This window comes from Electrona antarctica (assembly GCF_951216825.1).
Source record: "Electrona antarctica genome assembly, chromosome: 22".
Taxonomy (NCBI): Eukaryota; Metazoa; Chordata; class Actinopteri; order Myctophiformes; family Myctophidae; genus Electrona; species Electrona antarctica.
The window spans coordinates 3,377,120-3,397,478 of record NC_136805.1 but is presented as its reverse complement, the minus strand read 5'-3'; the positions used below and the strand labels follow the sequence as shown (position 1 = coordinate 3,397,478).

General features: G+C 42.5%; 1 protein-coding gene across 3 annotated transcripts; it reads right to left on the bottom strand.

Moving 5' to 3' along the window:
* Positions 1-163: 163 nt before the first annotated feature.
* LOC306914855 (uncharacterized protein) lies at positions 164-10,833 on the bottom strand. Of its 3 annotated transcripts, XM_079492065.1 has the most exons (9): positions 10,662-10,833; positions 8,572-9,119; positions 7,501-7,651; positions 6,429-6,530; positions 4,253-4,576; positions 4,103-4,155; positions 3,838-4,063; positions 3,327-3,380; positions 164-2,171 (listed from the first exon to the last, which is right to left on the bottom strand). In XM_079492065.1, the coding sequence occupies exons 2-9, from the start codon at positions 9,112-9,114 to the stop codon at positions 886-888; spliced, it is 2,739 nt and encodes a 912-aa protein (XP_079348191.1). In that variant the 5' UTR covers positions 9,115-9,119; positions 10,662-10,833; the 3' UTR covers positions 164-885. The 3 variants fall into 3 exon arrangements, with proteins under 3 accessions (XP_079348191.1, XP_079348190.1, XP_079348192.1); XM_079492064.1 differs by having other exon boundaries at positions 3,838-4,155; XM_079492066.1 differs by lacking the exons at positions 3,838-4,063; positions 4,103-4,155.
* Positions 10,834-20,359: the final 9,526 nt, after the last annotated feature.

The following is a 20,359-nucleotide window of genomic DNA, read 5'->3' as shown; positions in this document are numbered from 1 at the left end:
AAACATCCATTCTCATACAACACATTGAGGGAACACTTCAACATGTACTCGGGTCCATCGCACACTTTCTTGCAGAATCCTGTTGCGTATTCAATTGACAATTTAGGCATTTATATTTATATTAAGAGAAGCTCTTATCCAGAGAGGAGAGGAGAATATGTTATGCCACCTCTTTTGTTTTAATAAAATTGTCACACACTTCAAATTGCTCCAGTTTGGATCTTTGTCATGGTGGTAATTATTGTCATAATGGTAATGCGTAATAAAACACAGCAAGATTGCATTCCAATTACATTGATTGAAACATGGATTGACATTCAAATCATAACATCATAACAGTAACATTCTAGAAAAACAACTTTATAAGTTGCAATACATTACTGTAATGGCACTACCCTCTAGCAAAAAAAAAGTCAAAATAAATGGTTAACGTTAACACATTTTAAGGATTTAAAATGAGAAGAAAAAAGAGAGAATGGAGGCCTCTATTGTTAGGAGCAGTATAAATATCCGTAATATTTAGCTCGTCTATCCACATCCGTACCAACATAAAGCTGTTTAATTTGATCCTCCCAGTGAGCTCATTTTAACACTGGACATTGTTTTCCCCTGTCTGGACTGTGGACACGAAGGTGTTGTCTTCAGAGCACCAGAAACTCTTGTCACAGTGTTTACATTGAAATGTCTTTTCTCCCGTGTGGACACGAAGGTGTGTTTTCAGAGAAGATGACGTTGTAAAACACGTGTTACACCGTTGATATTGGAAAGGTTTTTCTCCAATGTGAATACATTCCGTTTGTTTGGAACCAACGATGACGTAAATCAAATGGCAGCCTCCAAGTCTATGGTCTTCTAATGTTTGTTTAGTCACTCACAAGAGTGACTTTAGTCTTTATGTTCTCCTGTGTGGACACGACGGTGTGACTTTAGATGATTTGACACCATGAAACTCTTGTCACAGTCTTTACATTTGAAAGGCTTTTCACCGGTGTGCACACGGTGGTGTCTGCTCAGGTTACTCTTGTCACTGTAACTCTTGTCACATTGTTTACATTGGAAGGGTTTTTCTCCGGTGTGGACACGCTGGTGTGCCTTCAGGGCACCCGACTGTCTGAAAGTCTTTTCACAATGTTTACAGGAGAAAGGCCTTTCTCCGGTGTGGAGACGCTGGTGTAGTTTCAGAGTAGACGGGTCGGTAAAACACTTGTCACATTGTTCACATTGGAGAGGTTCTTTGTGGATCGTCTGGTGATGCTTCAAACGATGATACGTACTACCGAAACACATGTCACACAGTTTACACTGGAAGGGCTTTTCCCCAGTGTGGACAAGCAGGTGTCTCTTGAGCTGACCCGAGACATTGTAGCTCTTGTCACACAGCGTACAGTGGAAAGGTTTCTCTCCAGTGTGGACACGCTGGTGTATCTTGACTTGATATGAACCACTGAAACCCTTGTTACACAGTTTACACTGGAAAGGTTTTTCTCCGGTGTGGATAAGCTGGTGTGTCTTCAGATTTTTTGATCGACTGAACCTCGCGTCACATAGTTCACATAGGAAAGGTTTTTCTCCGGTGTGGACACTCTGGTGTGTCTTCAGTGAAACTGACCAACTGAAACTCTTGTCACAAAGTTTACACTGGAAAGGTTTTTCTCCAGTGTGGACACGTCGGTGTCTCCACAGTGAACCCGAGTCACTAAAACTCTTGCCACAAGATGCACAGAGGAAAGGTTTTTCTCCAGTGTGGACACGATGGTGTTTCCTCAGCTGACCCGATTCAATGAAACTCTTGTCACACAGTTTACATTGGTGAGGTTTTTCTCCGGTGTGGATACGAAGGTGTCTCTTCAGGGAGGATAACAAACCAAAACCCTTGCCACAAAATGCACAGAGGAAAGGTTTTTGTCCAGTGTGGACACGCTGGTGTATCTCGAGACGATATGAACTACTGAAACTCTTGTTACACAGTTTACACTGAATTGTCTCCTCCGGATCATCACCGTCTCCAGTGGTCTCCCCACTATCACTGTCTTCAGTGATCTCCCTCCAGTCATCACTGTCTTCAGTGATCTCCCCACCATCACCACCGTCTTCAGCGACTTCAGTGTCCGTTTCAAGTTCAAGTTCAACTTCAGAGCAGTGTGAAAAGATGTCTTCGTCAACTTCACTGGCTAGGAGCAGAGAAATAAGATGTTAGTCAACACTGGACACCGAAAATGTTTATATAATGTTCTCTTTGAGTTGGATACTGTTTCTCTAACATTTCCTAGTATTTCTAGTTTATCGAGGGGCGCTAGCCCCTCCTATATACAGGTTTAATGTTTGTTTTTAGTTAAACAAACATTAAAAACGCCATTGACAATGGACAGAGTTTAATGTTTGTTTTGTCTGTGTTTGTTACATCACCTAATCATAGCAACATGAGTTAGACTTTAATATATTAGCAGCCCTCACTTCACACGGGTGTGATTTTTAAAATAATGCATAGCCTACTGCAGGCCTGGTTGACTTAGATTTAGAAGACATTTTGAATCTCTTGCTACTGAAATGATCGATTATTTATATGGAGAAATCCCCGTCATTTAACATGCATCTCAATGGGTGAGAAGGAAGGAGGAGGAAAAGCTTGCCAATGTCTACTCTCTTAGTAACCGTTACTAACATGCCTATTGGACAAGGACGGGTTGGGGAGGGACTTAGCGAAGGGGAGGGACTTAGCGAAGGGCACATTCATATGTGAGCGAAGGACATGGTTAGGATGTAGCCCAAGCCATGTACACATGAATACTTCAATCAATCAATCAGTCTATCACACCTCGTGACACGCTCCAAATATGGCCGTCTCCATAAAACCCTGGATAGCCATACATGGATAAGACTGGATCATCACCTAGATCTGCATATAGGGAGCCGGCCAGCAACTCTACATCTGACATCAAACCCTTACATCTCCATATATGGAGCTGACCTGTTCTGACATTCCATATGTTGATCCTCCCCACCCGTCCTTCCTCTTGGATGTCTCCCTTTTGACTGATACCTGTCCCTTCAAACTCTAGACGGGCCCGCCCCAAAGTTATTAGTGCAGCCGTGCCCGACAGCCGGCGAAAACTAGAGTTCTGAACAGGCCCGGAAATTAAGGCCTGGCCCTACCTTGTTTCTCTGTTCAGACTTATTTAACAATAATCTAACAAGAATGGAATGGCACTCATAAATTAACTGAACAAGCACTTTGTAACACCGTTTTAAACGTGCCATACAAATAAGGTTAGCTATTATTAGAAGCTGTGCTGCCGTCTCAAAGTCATTGACGAAAAGCGTCTTACCTTGTGGTGCAGTAGCCTTCCTTTGTTTTCTCAGGACCCTTTTGTTTTTCTCCACTGTTGATGGAAGAACACAAGAAGAATTATAATTCAAGTACATATTAACATGGTATAATAGATTCTGGTTGGATCAGGGAGCAGAAGGTTGTATAGTTAGTAGTTACACCATACATGGGCAACTGGCGGCCCTGCATTTATAACTAAATGCATTTGCAATTAAATAAAAATGTTACTTTTCAGGATTTCAACTCAAAAATAGCACCAACAAAATCAGGATTTCAATTCAAATATAGCAAAAAAATAGCTGTTCTACAAGCTCAAAACGCGTCGCACTGTGACACGTTTTGAGCTTGTAGATCAGCTATTTTTGCTACAACAGTAATATGCAATGTGGCCCTCTGGATTGAGGGTGGAAATATAGTGGCCAAAATGGTCCATGGTCAAAGTTGCCCACCCCTGAGTTACACCATAATTCACCCAGTGATTTTCACCAGTATTGTCATTTGTGCCATACCTTGTGGAAGGGATTGAGGTGGCTGCTCCTCTGGATGTACTGGCACCTGTGGAAGGGATTGAGGTGACTGCTCCTCTGGATGTACTCGCACCTGTGGAAGGGATTGAGGTGACTGCTCCTCTGGATGTACTCGCACCTGTGGAAGGGATTGAGGTGGCTGCTCCTCTGGATGTACTTGCACCTGTGGAAGGGATTGAGGTGACTGCTCCTCTGGATGTACTCGCACCTGTGGAAGGGATTGAGGTGGCTGCTCCTCTGGATGTACTGGCACCTGTGGAAGGGGTTGGGGCGACGGGCCTTCTGGATCCAGCTCTTTTCCTGGTTAATGAGAAATGACACATTTTCTATTTGGCTATATGCAACAGACACTGACAAAATGGTACTACATCACAAGTCGTATAAAAACTATACCTACTTATATGAAGTGAAATCTGGTGTGCATTCTCCAGGATTGCCTTAAGATGATCTTTCCCGTAAAAGTGCGGCTGTCTCAAGGAGATCGTTTGGGGCAGACCGGTGGCGTGGTGGGGCAGACCGGTGGCGTGGTGGGGCAGACCGGTGGCGTGGTGGGGCAGACCGGTGGCGTGGTGGGGCAGACCGGTGGCGTGGTGGGGCAGACCGGTGGCGTGGTGGGGCAGACCGGTGGCGTGGTGGGGCAGACCGGTGGCGTGGTGGGGCAGACCGGTGGCACGCACAATGGCCTTCTTGTACGGAAGCTTTCCACTCCCACCCGCCTCGTCTTTAAAGTGAAGATAACAGAGGAGGAGGGAGAAAGAGGGCGAGAGAGATGAGAATAAGCAAATGGCAGCCTTGACCATCATTAAGCAACTAGTCAACTAGTTTACTAGTCGACTAGTAAATCCACTAGTCGACCTTGTTGGTACTAGTTGACTAGTTGATAAGAAGAAAAAAAATGTTTATTTTTAATTTTTTATTCCCTTCCCCCGATTGTGTAGGCCTCAAGATCAGGTAGATTATAGTTATAGTCACCATGTTTTTTTTAATTTATTTTATTTTTTTACATAATAAGTAGTTAAACAACTAGTCGACTAGTCGACTAGTAAACTAGGCAACTAGTCAACTAGTAAAAATGACTAGAAGTGAATGCCCTACATCATAGGATATATAACTTGCCATGTGTGCTGACTAGGATGTGGCCGTTGCATTATAGCCAGCATGACATGCCATGGCCTAGTTGAATGCTTTTTTTTTTGTGTTTAATTTTTATCCCACGATTTTGCAACCCATTTTTTTCACCCAGTGTCAATTATCTAATGTAATCCTGGGCGCTACACTCCCTCTGCCAACCTGGGGGGGCAGCGGACTGACCTCATGCTTCCTTCTATGCATGAGGAGTCCAGGCTGCTTCTTCTCACCTGACAGGGGGGGAATTTCCCCGGCCGGACGTAGCGCGTGGAAGGAACACGTTATTCCGACCAGTTCCTTTCCCCTCCATCAGGCACCCCGGCTAGCCAGGGGGAGGTAGTTTAGAGACCAGGATTACTGCATGTTTTTTGTGAGGGTACCTACCCTAGGGGACACGGGGAGAACATGTGAGGGTACCTACCCTAGGGGACACGGGGAGAACATGTGAGGGTACCTACCCTAGGGGACACGGGGAGAACATGTGAGGGTACCTACCCTAGGGGACACGGGGAGAACATGTGAGGGTACCTACCCTAGGGGACACGGGGAGAACATGTGAGGGTACCTACCCTAGGGGACACGGGGAGAACATGTGAGGGTACCTACCCTAGGGGACACGGGGAGAACATGTGAGGGTACCTACCCTAGGGGACACGGGGAGAACATGCAAACTCCACAGAGAAGGGCCCTTTCGCCACGGGTATGGGCATGGGTATGGGAGGAGGGAACACGCCCCCAGCGTCCCTAGCGGGAATCGAACCCAGGACCTTCTAGCTGTGAGGTGACAGCACTACCAACCTAGTTGAATGCTTGGTGATTGGTTAATGGCTGTATTCCCAGTGGTCTGTTATTTCTGGATATCAGACCATTGCTAAGAAGAACTATATGCTAGACTAGTGTACATTGGAACTAGGCTAGACTAATGTTGAACTTGGTGGTGTAACTGGCACAGTACATATTGAGGTGTATATTCAAAAACTATAATGTGTGATCTTTTGAAATTTTAACCCAATATGGGCGGGCCGGGAACCCATTTAGGTGTTTTAAGTATTATGTTATGCTTTAGCTATTGAAAAATAGCAGATCTACAAGCTCATAGCGCGGCACCGAGTGCCGCGCTACGAGCTTGTAGGTCTGCTATTTTTGAAAAATCGTGAAAATGTGCCTCAAATCATTGACTATATATTCTTTCAGAGGGAACGTTTTTAACTCAAAGCTTTGCTTCTGAGAGGTTCCTGGAATAACATTTTCAGATGGGGGTCGGTGGCCAATTACATATCATTTTTGGGGTCCTTGACATGAAATATTGAGCACCACTGACATAGAAACATAGCTTTTTCAGAAAACTTTTAGGATTTAGAAGACATTGTTTTAATTTTGACGTCAGGCCTAAATGGGTTAATTACATCTACTGTGTACCTGATAATGCCAGAAAGATTGCTTACTGTATTTTTTGTTGAAGAGATCTTGGACCTTCTTAATCAACTCTTTTTTGTCTTCAACTGCTGAAGTGGTTGCAGTGGCTGCAGATACTGAAGATGAAGCGTCTAAACATTGACAGAAATGATATTAAATCAACGGATTGTTTATTTCCGTGTCCTTCACACATTGTGCCCAAACCTTGTTGGGTTTATAAGACACCCTTTCACATTTGCGTTTACAGCATGTCTATTATTACAGTATATTCATAATACATTTCATTAGAGCCCAGAGTTATACAGAGTACTCGGTCTTCTCTCCCAAGCTTGACAAATAAAATCTGCCACAACAAAGGTCCCTTTGGCAAAAACAAATCTCAATTTTTTTCATAATCTTTTAAATCTAGGAAATCCCCACAGATAGAAGACATCTTGTCCAGAATGTCCCTTATGTCGTCATATTTAGAAAAAGTGAACCTCATTTTCAATTTCACCAAGTTCACAGAACAAGCAATATCTCTCTTCTTCTGGAGTGGCATTAAACCTGTCCGTCTCCAGTGCTAATGCTAATGTTCCTGACCGTATTTGTGCAGAGATTGTTGTCTTTTGTTTAAATTATACTTCACATAAGGTTCTACGATGTATCTGTCCTTTATAAGGCAGTAGGTTCGCAACTTAGGTGTATACCATAAGTCCCTACACCAGTTTTCGTTTAATCTAGGGAACAATATATTTCTAATTTGATGAACATTACATTATAATTTATTTTGAAAAATTTAAAACAAAGAACTTTTAAGTTCACTTGTCCAGGGGTGACCACCTCTAAGATCCCAGTTAAAGATCTTTTTTGTGAGTCTCTCATGAGACATCTCCACAAGTCTATTCCACAATCGTACCATTTGACATTTGTGTCTGATGCTTGGAGGTTCCCATTCAATATCCCCGTTAATTGCAGGGATATTGGATGGGCAAATGTCAGTGCAGTCCTTGCAGTATGCCTTGAAACATTGACTGTATAAAGCACATATGTCAGTCTATATGTATGTGTAACTGCTGCTCATCATGTAAATACGGTGATACATTCTTTTCAAGACATTACCAGCAAAGAAACCACGAAACTGCATGATCGTGGCATCACTAAAAAATGGTTCCGCTTTCCTGCTGGCGAAATACTGCACTTTCTTATCAGGAGCCAAGCGGTTGAACGCAAGTGTGACTACTTCAACGCCTAGCGTCTCCAACATGGTTATCTGTGGAAAGAAAAGAGAGCATGAGAAAAACAAAATATATTACTGGAGCAATGTGACATTAATTATATAATCTTAGAGAGAATGTTGCATGGAAAACTAACAAATCAAAGTGCCCAAAACTAAACAACATCTTATACCATCCATTTGACAGTTGCAGAAGCATAATTGCCTTCCTTGACGCGTCAAGAGACACAGACACACCTCTCACACAGACACACCTCTCCTCTGCACTAAAGTGACTGGAGTATCATTTGTCTCCAAAAGCCCTTGAATATGATGAAATATGATTACGGATCACTGTGATTATGGTAATTACAAGCTCACATTTAATATCACACACACCATACCATACCTGTAACTTTCACCAGCCCCCACAAAAAAAAGCCTAGTTGACAAATAATCGACTAATGACAATCCTAGTCGAATCCTAGTCGACTATAAAAAGCCTTAGTCGGGAACAGCCCTACTGTATTTCCCCCCCCCATTTGGGGGGGGACACACACACACACCTTTTGGTGTTTTAAAGCATTATGTTATACTTTGGCTATTGAAAAATAGCAGATCTACAAGCTCATAGCGCTGCACCGAGTGCCGCTATGAACTTGTAGGTCTGCTATTTTTGAAAAATCGTGACAATGTGCATCAAATCTTTGAATATTACAGAGTGAACATTTTAACTCAAATATTTGCTTCTGGGGGGGAGGTCCCTGGAAGAACATATTTTCATATGGGGGGGCGGAGGCATATTACATATATTTTTGGGAGTCCTTGACATGAAATATTGAGCACCACTGACAAAGAAACATAAGGTTTTTCAGAAAACTTTGAAGACATTTTTTTTTTTAAATTTCAACGTCAGGCCCAAATGGGTTAATACAACTGCATTGTCACCTTGAAGAAATACAGTAGCTCTGACAAACCTCTCTCTGGATTTTCTTCAAATGCCTGGAGATCTTTTGTTCCCTCAACTCAGCACTGAGGCCTTCCGCACTTCTTGCAGCTTCTAGAGCAGCTGCCTGTTCATTGTACCTCTCCTTCTCGTCCACAGCTTCTAGAGCAGCTGCCTGTTCATTGTACCTCTCCTTCTCTTCCACAGCTTCTAGAGCAGCTGCCTGTTCATTGTACCTCTCCTTCTCTTCCACAGCTTCTAGAGCAGCTGCCTGTTCATTGTACCTCTCCTTCTCTTCCACAGCTTCTAGAGCAGCTGCCTGTTCATTGTACCTCTCCTTCTCGTCCACAGCTTCTAGAGCAGCTGCCTGTTCATTGTACCTCTCCTTCTCTTCCACAGCTTCTAGAGCAGCTGCCTGTTCATTGTACCTCTCCTTCTCTTCCACAGCTTCTAGAGCAGCTGCCTGTTCATTGTACCTCTCCTTCTCGTCCACAGCTTCTAGAGCAGCTGCCTGTTCATTGTACCTCGCCTTCTCTTCCACAGTCAACTCTGACGAGCCACCCAGGACTTTCATTGCACCTGGAAAAAAAATCAAGGGCATTTAATTACTTTGTAGTCAAACTTAAACAAGGTCACTGACCTTGTGGTTAGTGTCTTCCCAGTGATTGAGGGGTCAGGGCTGTGGTTAGTGTCTGCCCTGTGATTGAGGGGTCAGGGCTGTGGTTAGTGTCTGCCCTGTGATTGAGGGGTCAGGGCTGTGGTTAGTGTCTGCCCTGTGATTGAGGGGTCAGGGCTGTGGTTAGTGTCTGCCCTGTGATTGAGGGGTCAGGGCTGTGGTTAGTGTCTGCCCTGTGATTGAGGGGTCAGGGCTGTGGTTAGTGTCTGCCATGTGATTGAGGGGTCAGGGCTGTGGTTAGTGTCTGCCCTGTGATTGAGGGGTCAGGGCTGTGGTTAGTGTCTTCCCAGTGATTGAGGGGTCAGGGGCTCAATCCCCACCCTGGTCATACAAAAGACTATAAACATGGAACCCAATGCCACCCTGATTGGCACTCGGCATCATATATGCGCACGCACGCACACACACACACACACACACACACACACACACACACACACACACACACACACACACACACACACACACACACACACACACACACACACACACACACACACACACACACACACACACACACACACACGAAACATATTAACTTATGTCCTTAGCTAATAGGTCAACAATTCTGAAGTGCCTGGCAATGTACATTCCCTTAACGACTTTTTCCAGTTCAACAGTGATGTGCACCACTTCAATACGAGACAGGCAAATCATTTACATCTCCCAAAGTTTAAATGCTTAAGTTATAGTTTTAATGTGCAAATTAATCTTTTTTTCAATACTCTAGAAGAGGGTAGGGCTACTCTTATTTTGAAGAGATTGTGAACCGGAATTCTTATATTTGCTAGCTTAGATTTGCAAGAAAGACACTAGTGTGAAAAGGGAGGAAAAAAAAACCATATAGCCTACAGTGATATATGAGGGGAAATATCCTACTGGTAAATATCCTACAATTACAGGATACGTTTGCACCTGGTCATTGCTTAAATGATAGGCTATGGAGATTAACCACTGTATTAACCACTGTAATGCTGTAAAACATTTATATAAGGGCTACAATGATAATAGTGGCGTGACGTCAACAACAATTCATGCAACAAAACAATGTATACAGGACAGGTATGTCTTGCTATGGAGGTTATCGTTTGTATTTGTGATCACAGCTTTATTATAACAAGCTAGCAGCTAAGAATAGTTAAGATTTATTTCGATCATTAAACAGACACATTTCGTTCATGTAGTGGCAGCGGTGGCCGAACGGATAGCGGAGCGGTCTTGATACCGGAAGGTCGCCAGTTCGAATCAGCGGTCCGACACGTTAAAATTACCACCGCTGAAGTGCCCTTGAACAAGGCACTAAACCACTACGATGAAATGTGTTCTATGAGCAGGGCCTGGCTGGAAACAAGTTCTTGAGCTTAGCCCAGATACCCTGGGTAAATATAGTAATCATTTCATTTCATAAATAGATGAAACGCAACGTGATCTTCAGTTCATCTTACGGTTTCGGTTGAGCTGCAAACACACGTCCTCCTGCTGCTCAACGACGACACTGCATGGTCAAGTTTGGTCACTGTTTTGAAACGACACGTTGTAGGTTTCTTTGTATTTTCCTTTTAGATAAAACCATGATAATGTCAACAACAGTCAGTCAACACACCCCACCATGTTGTTTTCGCCAGGAAAATCTAAGGCCAGTGTCTTTCTAGCAAATCTAAGATAGCAAATCCAAGACTTCCGGTGTACGATCTCTTCAAAATAAGAGTAACCCCCTAAAGTATTGAAAAACGATTCATTTGCACATTAAAACTATAAATTAAGATCAAGAATTAAACGATGCTATAAGACACATTATGTTTCTGTATAAAAATAAGTAATGAAATAACATAACATTATAAAAACGTTATCTAAATGGATGAATGCGATTCACTGGAGTGCATGGCCTTTACAAATTGGACGCTGGACAAAAATCGGTGCTATGTTTCAACTAGTGTGACATATGCACGCGTTCGGGAAGACCTCCTCTACAACACCACACCCTCCGCTAAGTAGCAGATGTGTAAAAAAAAATTGGCATGCCATCTATAGTGAGTTCAGAGGCAGTGTTGTTTTTGGCAGAACATTTTGATTTGAATGTCATAAGATTTTAGTCGACTAATTCTACAGTTGATTTAGACTAAAATGTGTTTTGGCGGGCCTTGATGTTGTCGTAATGACTGATTTTACACTTGCTGAAAATAGCCGATCTACAAGCTCACAACGCGTCGCGCTCTACAACACCACACCCTCCGCTAAGCAGCAAAAAGGTGTAAAAAAAAAAGAGGCATGCCATCTAGTGAGATCAGGTCAAAAAGGTGCCATTTCTATAATAAAGTGGATGCTGGACAAAAATCGGTGCCATGTTTCAACTAGTGTGACATAGGCACGCGTTCAGGGAGACCTCCTCTACAACACCACACACACACACACCACTGTACCTTGTTATGAGCAAACTACTAGTCCATTCCATGAATTATTTCGCTCCGTTGTGCAGTTTAGTAAAGATTAGAAATAAAAATAGGCTCTCATTGACTTCCATTGTAACGGGGAAACAGCTCTCAAAGTCACTCTTTTAGCACATAAACGAACACAACCAAATTCTGACAGGTTATCATTATCACATCAGGATTTTTTTTTATTTTTAATTAAAAAAAAAAAATCAACTTTGCAATCATGCAGCCCGTTTGGCAAAAAAGTACTTATTATGTTACATATTTCAACCTTTTCCAGGACTGGAAAATGTTTAATTTCAAAGTATTTCTAGTAATTTCATGACCGTGAGAACCCTGCTTGAAGGAACACTTCAACACTTACTTACAGTTTAGGTATTCAGTGGAGGTGCTTATCCAGACTTTTAGGAGAAGGAGGGAGACCCACACACTGCCACTTGCTGGTTCAAGAACCTTTTATTTTATGTCCACAATATGCAACCTTTCGACCTTCCTCAGGCATGATCTTATCCAGACTAAAAAGTTCAAAATCATAGAGGAGAGGAGAACAATTATTTTTGTTTTGTTTTAATACAATTGTCACAATTGATCCAGTCCAGATGTTTGTCATGATAATTATTGTTAAAGGTCTAGTGACTATTATTATTCTATTTTCTCTGACCTCAATTGCACCCAAAAAAACCCTGAACTTTGGACATTCAGTGGATTTTCTGTGGTCTGCACAGATTACATTCAAATAAAACAACAAAACAGTAAAATTATATTTAAAAAAACCCAGCAACTTAATTAGCAATACATGCCTGTAATGGCATCCTCTAGCAAAAACTTATAATAAAAGTCAACATAGATGGTTTGTTAATACGTTTTAAGGGTTTATAATGAGAAGAAAACAAAAGAGCTGGAGCATGGAGGCCTCTATTGACAGTATAATATTCCAATATATTTTCCTTGTCTATCGACCTCCCTACGATCATACAGCCATTTCATTCGATCCTCCCAATGAGCTCATTATACTGGAAACTAAAAGGTGCACAAATTAATTGGCGTATTTATGCCGTATCGGTATCGATCCGATCTCAAAATAACGTTCACCGATATTGTTGACGCAATAATAACATGACCGTCAATAGCTTTGTACTTGCAGAGCGGCCAGTCTGCCTGTCTCTTTAACTGGGCGGCAGTGGCTCAGGGGTAGAGTTTCCGGATGGTAACCGCAAGGTCGCCAGTTCGAACCCGGCTCCCCCAGAGTTAGTGTCGAAGTGTCCTTGAGCAAGACACTGAACCCCTAATTGCTCCTGATGTGCTGGTTGGTACCTTGCATGGTTTCCGCTGCCATCAGTGTATGAGAATGGGTGAATGTAATGCACAATCTATGTAAAGCAGGCGCTATATAAATGCACCATTTACCATTTTAACCCATTCTGGGCGAGAACCCCTTTTGGTGTTTTAAGCATTACAGACAGTATGTTATGCTTTAGCTGTTGAAAAATAGCAGATCTACAAGCTCATAGCTACGAGCTTGTAGGTCTGCTATCTTTTTTTTGAACGTGAAAATGTGGCACAAATCTTTATATATATTCTTTCAGAGCGAACGTTTTTAACTCATATATTTTCTTCTGGGGGGGGTCTCTGGAACAACATATTTTCAGATGGGGGTCCGTGGCCAAATACACATAATTCTGGGGGTCCTTGACATGAAATATTGAGCACCACTGAGTATACTGATATATATTCTATATCAGTGGTGCTCAATATTAGCAAAGGGCTACTGTAATGGCAATTTTAGAATGTCAATTATACTATTCAATAAGTATTATTTTGTATTCCATTCGGTCAAATAGAAGGGAACGATCACTCACTACGCATTCAGACTGACCAACAGCTGTCACCTAACAGCTGAAGCTGTAGCTCCAAGCCAGGCAATTAACACTTTGATTGCTACAGAATCTCCCCAGGCCTATTTTGATGTTGCTACCGTTTAACATTGCACAAAGGCCTTGTTCGGGGGCCCACAGCAAAATGTTCTCTTATAGCTTGAATCACACGCATACATCAAAAGAAAGCTGAACTTGTCCACTTCAATTTATATCCATACATTATATTTTGATTTTACCATGTTCCATTCTGGAGATATTGACCTTTTTGCAACACCTGCATTTGCCTGGAAGTGGTTATCTTGAACAGCGAGCAGAGTTATGGATGGTTTAAAGTCAGAGACATTGACAGGCAGATATAAAATTGAACCCAATAAATATCCTATACATCCTATACACCGAATGAAAGCCCTGAATGTGTACTTTTACGAGGAAAACAGTACACATTGATCCCATCTACAGTTAGACAGTAATTGGTTATTGAATGCAGCTTGTGCCCACCAGATAACTTCAGAGAAGACATGGACGTGAACGCCTCAATATTCACAAAATAAGGCCTATAGAGACATATAAATACTATATACCGTATGAAACAGAAGACTCTCTGCTTTCATAAGGAAAAAAATTCTACTGTAATAATAAAAAAATCACACCCCTGTGAAGTGAGCGGTGCAACTCTACTTCTCTACTTATTCACTACAGCTCGCTATATACGGACTGAGACAGAAAGTCATGTAAACCTTTTATTTACAGTTTGGTCTGTAAACTTCTACTGTAATAATAAAAATCACACCCCTGTGAAGTGAGCGGTGCAACTGTTCTCTACAGTTGCGCGGTGCAACTGTAGAGAACGCCTAATCTATCTCACTGCTTTCATTGTCTTGATCGCAGTAACATGGGGGGGGGGGGGGGTCATGGGCACATTGGGCAGCAAAAGTCCTGATCCGTACGGCTATAAAAGTCCCATTCCACCGTTCGGTTCAGAACTATAGTATAGCGGTGAGACGCGTTATCATCAGCTGATTTTGTTTTTCAAGCTAGTATAGGGGAACATGCCTGGGCATGCAGCTTGGGAGCGATGGAAGAAAAAAAAAGCTTCACCGGGAGTGTCCAGAGAGGTGCTAAGCCCGGCTGTGATGTCGACGACAAGGAAAAAATGACTTCCACAGATCACAACACCACGGTTTAGGACGCGGAAAAGTTCATTATACATTACACCCGGGTCGATTACGTCCCCGACGCGTTCATTTCGCTCTTATCACTACAATTATAATGAATAAAAAAGCGTTACAATCACGCGTCCGAGCGATCTCCGATTATGACGGCTCTGCATGGCGATACGTGATCCACCAACGGAACACTGTCTGTTGTCGTGGCGGCCCCTCGATACTGTGGTTCGTTTGTTAGTTCGTAGTATTGTAGGCTCGGGGATCGTTTGGTCGCTACAGTATGAAGAAGGAAACATGCATCTGTCCATGTGTGTTGCAGATGTTATGCAATGCCGATCCGGTGCATATGTGTTTAGGCAGCGTTCCGTTCATCATGTTTTTTTCCGAGAGACAGAGCCCCCCATCTCGCAAGATCCTCCTCCTGGAGAAACAGGAGGGGAGGGGGGAATCGAGTATTATAGTGTTGGGTGAAATGTCCGAGGTGGAGGAAAGCCTGGTGAGGCGAGGTTAGGTGAAATTTGATTCTTCTCCGACTAGATTATGGGAGCGTCCATTTTACCCTGGCTTCTACACGTAAAGCGGCCCGCCTTCCTGTTTTCAGGAGGGGAGGGGGCTTTTTTTTTTATCACGTGAGCGGGACTAAGCAGCAATGACAGGGGGATGGTTCTTCATTGTCCGGGTGGGTAAAAAGATGAATGAAAGTATTCTATAAAAAAGTGATTAAAACTAGAGCTGGGACTTAATTAATTAGAAGCTTTGTGATTAATTAATCTCGATTAATTAATCATTTTAATCGCATATCAATATTCAACCCGAGAACAGTGATAAACCTTTTTTTCAAATGTTTTTTGGTATCCCAGTGAATCAATGAATACTACAGCATACCACTCATTTTCAACATTTTACTGTACTATTAATATACCTTAGAGCTGTTAATAATAATAAATAATAAAAAAGTCACCCCATTCTGTGTTGCCTAGAACTGGAGGTCTGAAAAAAAGTCAGTGACAGTAACAAGTACATCTCAGTGACATCACAAAGCTGTACTTCATATTGTTACTGTTTTTTGTCAGACCTCCAGTTCTAGGCAACACAAAATGAGGTGACTTTTTATTATTTCCAGTTTTCCACACAACTCCATAGAAAAATGTTGAAAATTAGTGGTATTCCCCTTTAAGCAATACAACTTTTCAACAGATAAACAAGTGCAGCAAGTGCCTATATAAAGTGTCTATGAATACTCAAATGTGCTTTGCATGGTGGGGCATTATTAGGGGGGGAAACACTTAGACAAAGGAATAAAATAAAAAACGGTGGAATGAACTAGCTGGGGAGTGCATTTCACATGGGGTTGGGGCAGACCATTGTCTGACCACGGACTTTCACACTTGCTGCTTCAGTATGTTTCGCATCGAGGACAGCTTGACAGCTTCGTGCTGTGGTGAAATCTCCGCGAGACTCTGCAAGCCTCTACTCAGTGCGAGACATGCTAAGCTGAAGCAGCTAGCATGGAGCTAACATTGGTCATATGGCTTATGGATCCTTTCCCTCTGACATTGCACACAACCATGCTGCTATCCACGCGTCCATCCGATAGCTTTTAAATCTAAATGCCCCATCCACGGAGCAAAAGCGATATAAGCGGCTTCATTCGATTCGTTTCTCGTTTGGGTGGTGTTGTTGTCTGACGGAGCTGTAGTGTAGAGTGGACTGCTGCTGCTGCGAGGGGGGGGGGCTGCTCCTCCCCCTGCAAGCAGTGCAAGGCATGCAGAGCCTATTCAGTACTAGAAATGCGCCCAGTGAGAAACGTTCCGCCGTGGAAAAAAAAGGTGCGATTAAATGCGTTAATTTTTTTAACGCGTTAATTTTTCTGTAGTTAATTAATCTCAATTAACGCGTTAAAGTCCCGGCCCTAATTGAAACGTATGGATACGTGGTTAGCACCGGACGTTTGATTAATTAATAACGTACGGATACGTTGTTCGCGTTCGCTGTGTTAAGGTGTTAATAATACCACATCTCATCCTACTGTAAAAACACCATGTCAGCAAATACACATTTACTGACACCAGTTCCATTTTAGAACAGAACCAACTATAGCTGTAAATCTGACAGCTGGAGTTCCAATGCTTACTAGACCATTGTCAACAAGTGTTGTGAGAATAGCATGTTGTTTCCTGCTTGCTCTAATGTCGACCATAAACGGAGACGTGAACCACCACCTGTTATCATCTGTCTATTTCCTGTTGTATTTGAATAAACACCTGTCACTGACTGTCTATTTGGGGGGTGTGTTTGGGAAATAAAGGGGAGGTAAATCAGGGACTGAGGGAGAATGGACGGGGTGATGCTATGACTTTGACTGTACTGAGATGAGCTAACAACTTGAAATAAAGAACGATGCCACGATCTTGATGCTGGGTCCTGCTTCCAACTCTGTCTGCTGATCACAAATAATGAGACCAGATTCTCCCTTAACACTACTTTGAACAGCACACGAGGATAGCTAAAGGGGGCTGCAGTGTTTAAGAGCAGAGGGTAATGATTTTAGGCAACACAATAATGAATGAATAGTGCAACACTGTTTTTGTTTTGTCCTGTGAGAAATGTGGACACAAAGGTGTAACTTTCAGATTACTTGATACATTGAAACTCTTGTCACAATGTGTACATTGGAAAGTATTTCATCCAGTGTGGCTAAGCCGGTGTCGCTTGAGCTGAAACTCTTATCACAATGTTCACACTGGAAAGGTTTTTCTCCAGTGTGAACACGCTGGTGTCTACTCAGACCACCTGACCTACCAAAACTCTTATCACAATGTTTACATTGGAAAGGTTTTTCTCCCGTATGGATAAGCTGGTGTGTTTTCAGACCACCTGACCTACCAAAACTCTTATCACAATGTTTACATTGGAAAGGTTTTTCTCCCGTATGGATAACCTGGTGTTTTTTCAGAGCAGTTGAACAACTGAAACTCTTATCACAATGTTTACATTGGAAAGGTTTTTCTCCAGTATGGATAACCTGGTGTTTTTTCAGAGCAGTTGAACTACTGAAACTCTTATCACAATGTTTACATTGGAAAGGTTTTTCTCCAGAATGCACACGCCGGTGTATTTTCAAGTGAGACGATGAGGTAAAACTCTTGTCACAATGTTCACACTGGAAAGGTTTTTCTCCAGTGTGAACACGCTGGTGTGTTTTCAGACTACCTGACTGACCGAATCTCTTGTCACAATGTTCACACTGGAAAGGTTTTTCTCCAGTGTGAACACGCTGGTGTTTATGCAGTGCACCTGACCTACCGAAACTCTTGTCACAATGTTCACACTGGAAAGGTTTTTCTCCAGTGTGAACACGCTGGTGTGTTTTCAGACTACCTGACTGACCGAATCTCTTGTCACAATGTTTACACTGGAAAGGTTTTTCTCCCGTATGCACACGCTGGTGTTCAATCAGGTTAGCTGACCTACTGAAACTCTTGTCACAATGTTTACACTTGAAAGGTTTTTCTCCAGTGTGGACACGCCGGTGTCTCCTCAGCTGATATGACTTGCTGAAACTCTTGTTACAATCTTTACACTGGAAAGATTTTTCTCCGGTGTGGACACGCTGGCGTTTCTTCAGGTCACCTGACAGAGAGAGAGATACAGAAAGACAAAGATGGTCGGAGTGTGAGAGGGGGGAGCGAAGGGGAGAGGCAGGATAAAAATGGTGAGTACAGATAACTCGAAAAGCTTCCATCATCGTGTTTGGCAGTCCTACGGCTTCCCCGTTAATATTTCTTTTTATTCATCATCTTTCTATTTTTGTAGTCATTATGCCAACTGCCAGTGTTCCCCACACATGTAGTTCCAGTGCCTGTGTTTAACAATGACTGACCTCCAGTTGTCTCCGCCCAATCATCACTGTCTTCAGTGACTTCAGTGTCGGATTCCCGCTCGACTTCAACTTCAGAGCGGTGCGAAGAGATGTCTTCATCGTCTTCTTCACCTTTCACTGCTAGTAATGTCAACGTTGACCCAACAGGTTCCTCTGGTCTTTGAAGTAGCTCCTCCTGTTCCTCTTTAATGTGTGGAGGCACTGGTTTCTCCTGGAGCAGACTGGGGCTCCTCTCCTGTTTAGGGGAAACCTCCTCTTTACACACAACCATGTGCAGGATGTCTAGGAGCAGAAAAATAACATGATGGTCAACACTGGATTCCTAAAATGTAAATCCATTCTTCTTCCATGTTCCATGTACAAAATGACTACTGTATTACTTACCAAGATAAGATTGACTAAACCGTTACCAAGTACAGATTACAGTTCTGAATGTTTTAGCAAGATTTGAGCTTTCTTTTTTTTATTTTAGATTTGAGCTTTTTTTAAATACAAAAAAGTAGTAATACATTTAATTAAGCAAAAGGGAGTTCCACTGGTCACAGCAAATATTATATTTGAATCATGAAATTCTCAAACAATTTAAAAAGAAATTACTTCACACCTGAGCTCTGATTTGGGAGTAACTTAATCATGCCACTCATTGCATGACGTTATGAAACAGAAGCACTTCTGACAATGAAAGCTTTAAATGTGGACCAATGGTAGCTTAACAATCTATGTAGAACATTTTCATGGCATAGCTCTGTACGTCTGTAAATGGGTTTGTCCAAAATATTAATGTTCGTTTACATTTCAGGAGATTAGGAAAACTATATATTTTATGGAAACTTCAGAGTATGACAAATCAGAAAATCCATGATTCCATTTGCGCATAATCCAATATGGTTTGAAATTACACAAGCGACCAGACTATATTATGAGTGTCCTAGTATGTTTTTTACCATCGTTATTGTACAGTGAAACTGAAAATCAGACATTGTGGAAGCCCTACAGAAGAGAAAAGGAAGAAAGAAAGAGCACATGAAATTTACTGAGGTGTGGGTGGTCTTCAGGTTCCTGTTTAATAGAAACGTCTTCAGGTTCCTGTTTAATAGAAACGTCCCTGGCTGAGTCTGGAGAGTTCATCTTCACCTGCAGTCTCGACTCCACACACCGGTCTGAAAGCAAGTGAACAAGTAAGGACTTTAATAACTGGAGACTGAGTGGTGTTAGCCCAACTTTCCAACATGTGAATCATTTTGAGATTATGGGATTTATGTGATAGATTAAATTTATCCTGTGCCATCTATCATTTTTGTCATGTCATCGTGAACTCTATATCGAAACTCTGTGCTCTCATAACAGCCATTTCTGAGTCTGATAATGAAGAAGTAGGTCGGTAATGGCTTATTGTCAGTATCAGCCGGTAACACGCAGGAGTCTATCCCCGTTACAAAAGGTACAATGTGTGAGTGAATGAATCACGCAGCGCTGTGTCTCTCTTCAAAACACAAACGGCACTTTACCTCGGGGCGGCGGAGGATGGTAACCACAAGGTTGCCAGTTCAAACCCGGGCTCCCCCAGAGTTAGTGTCGAAGTGTCCTTGAGCAAGACACTGAACCCCTAATTGCTCCTGATGTGCTGGTTGGTGCCTTGCATCATAGACATATAAAGGTAGACGCCCCTTTCGCCTCTGGAGCGTATGTGCTCCTGGGAGGGCAAATAATTCCTGAGATTGCTTGTGAAGTGCAGCGGAAGCATGAGTGTGCGTCACAGAGCGCATGTTGGGGTCTGATAAGTCC

Coding starts and splice junctions, on each gene's coding strand:
- LOC306914855 (XM_079492064.1), bottom strand. CDS start 9,114: ATGAAAGTCCTGGGTGGCTCGTCAGAGTTGACTGTGGAAGAGAAGGCG. Junction 6,531..7,500: donor GTTTCGTGGTTTCTTTGCTG/GTAATGTCTTGA, acceptor GTCAATGTTTAG/ACGCTTCATCTTCAGTATCT. Junction 2,172..3,326: donor GAAGGCTACTGCACCACAAG/GTAAGACGCTTT, acceptor CTCTGCTCCTAG/CCAGTGAAGTTGACGAAGAC.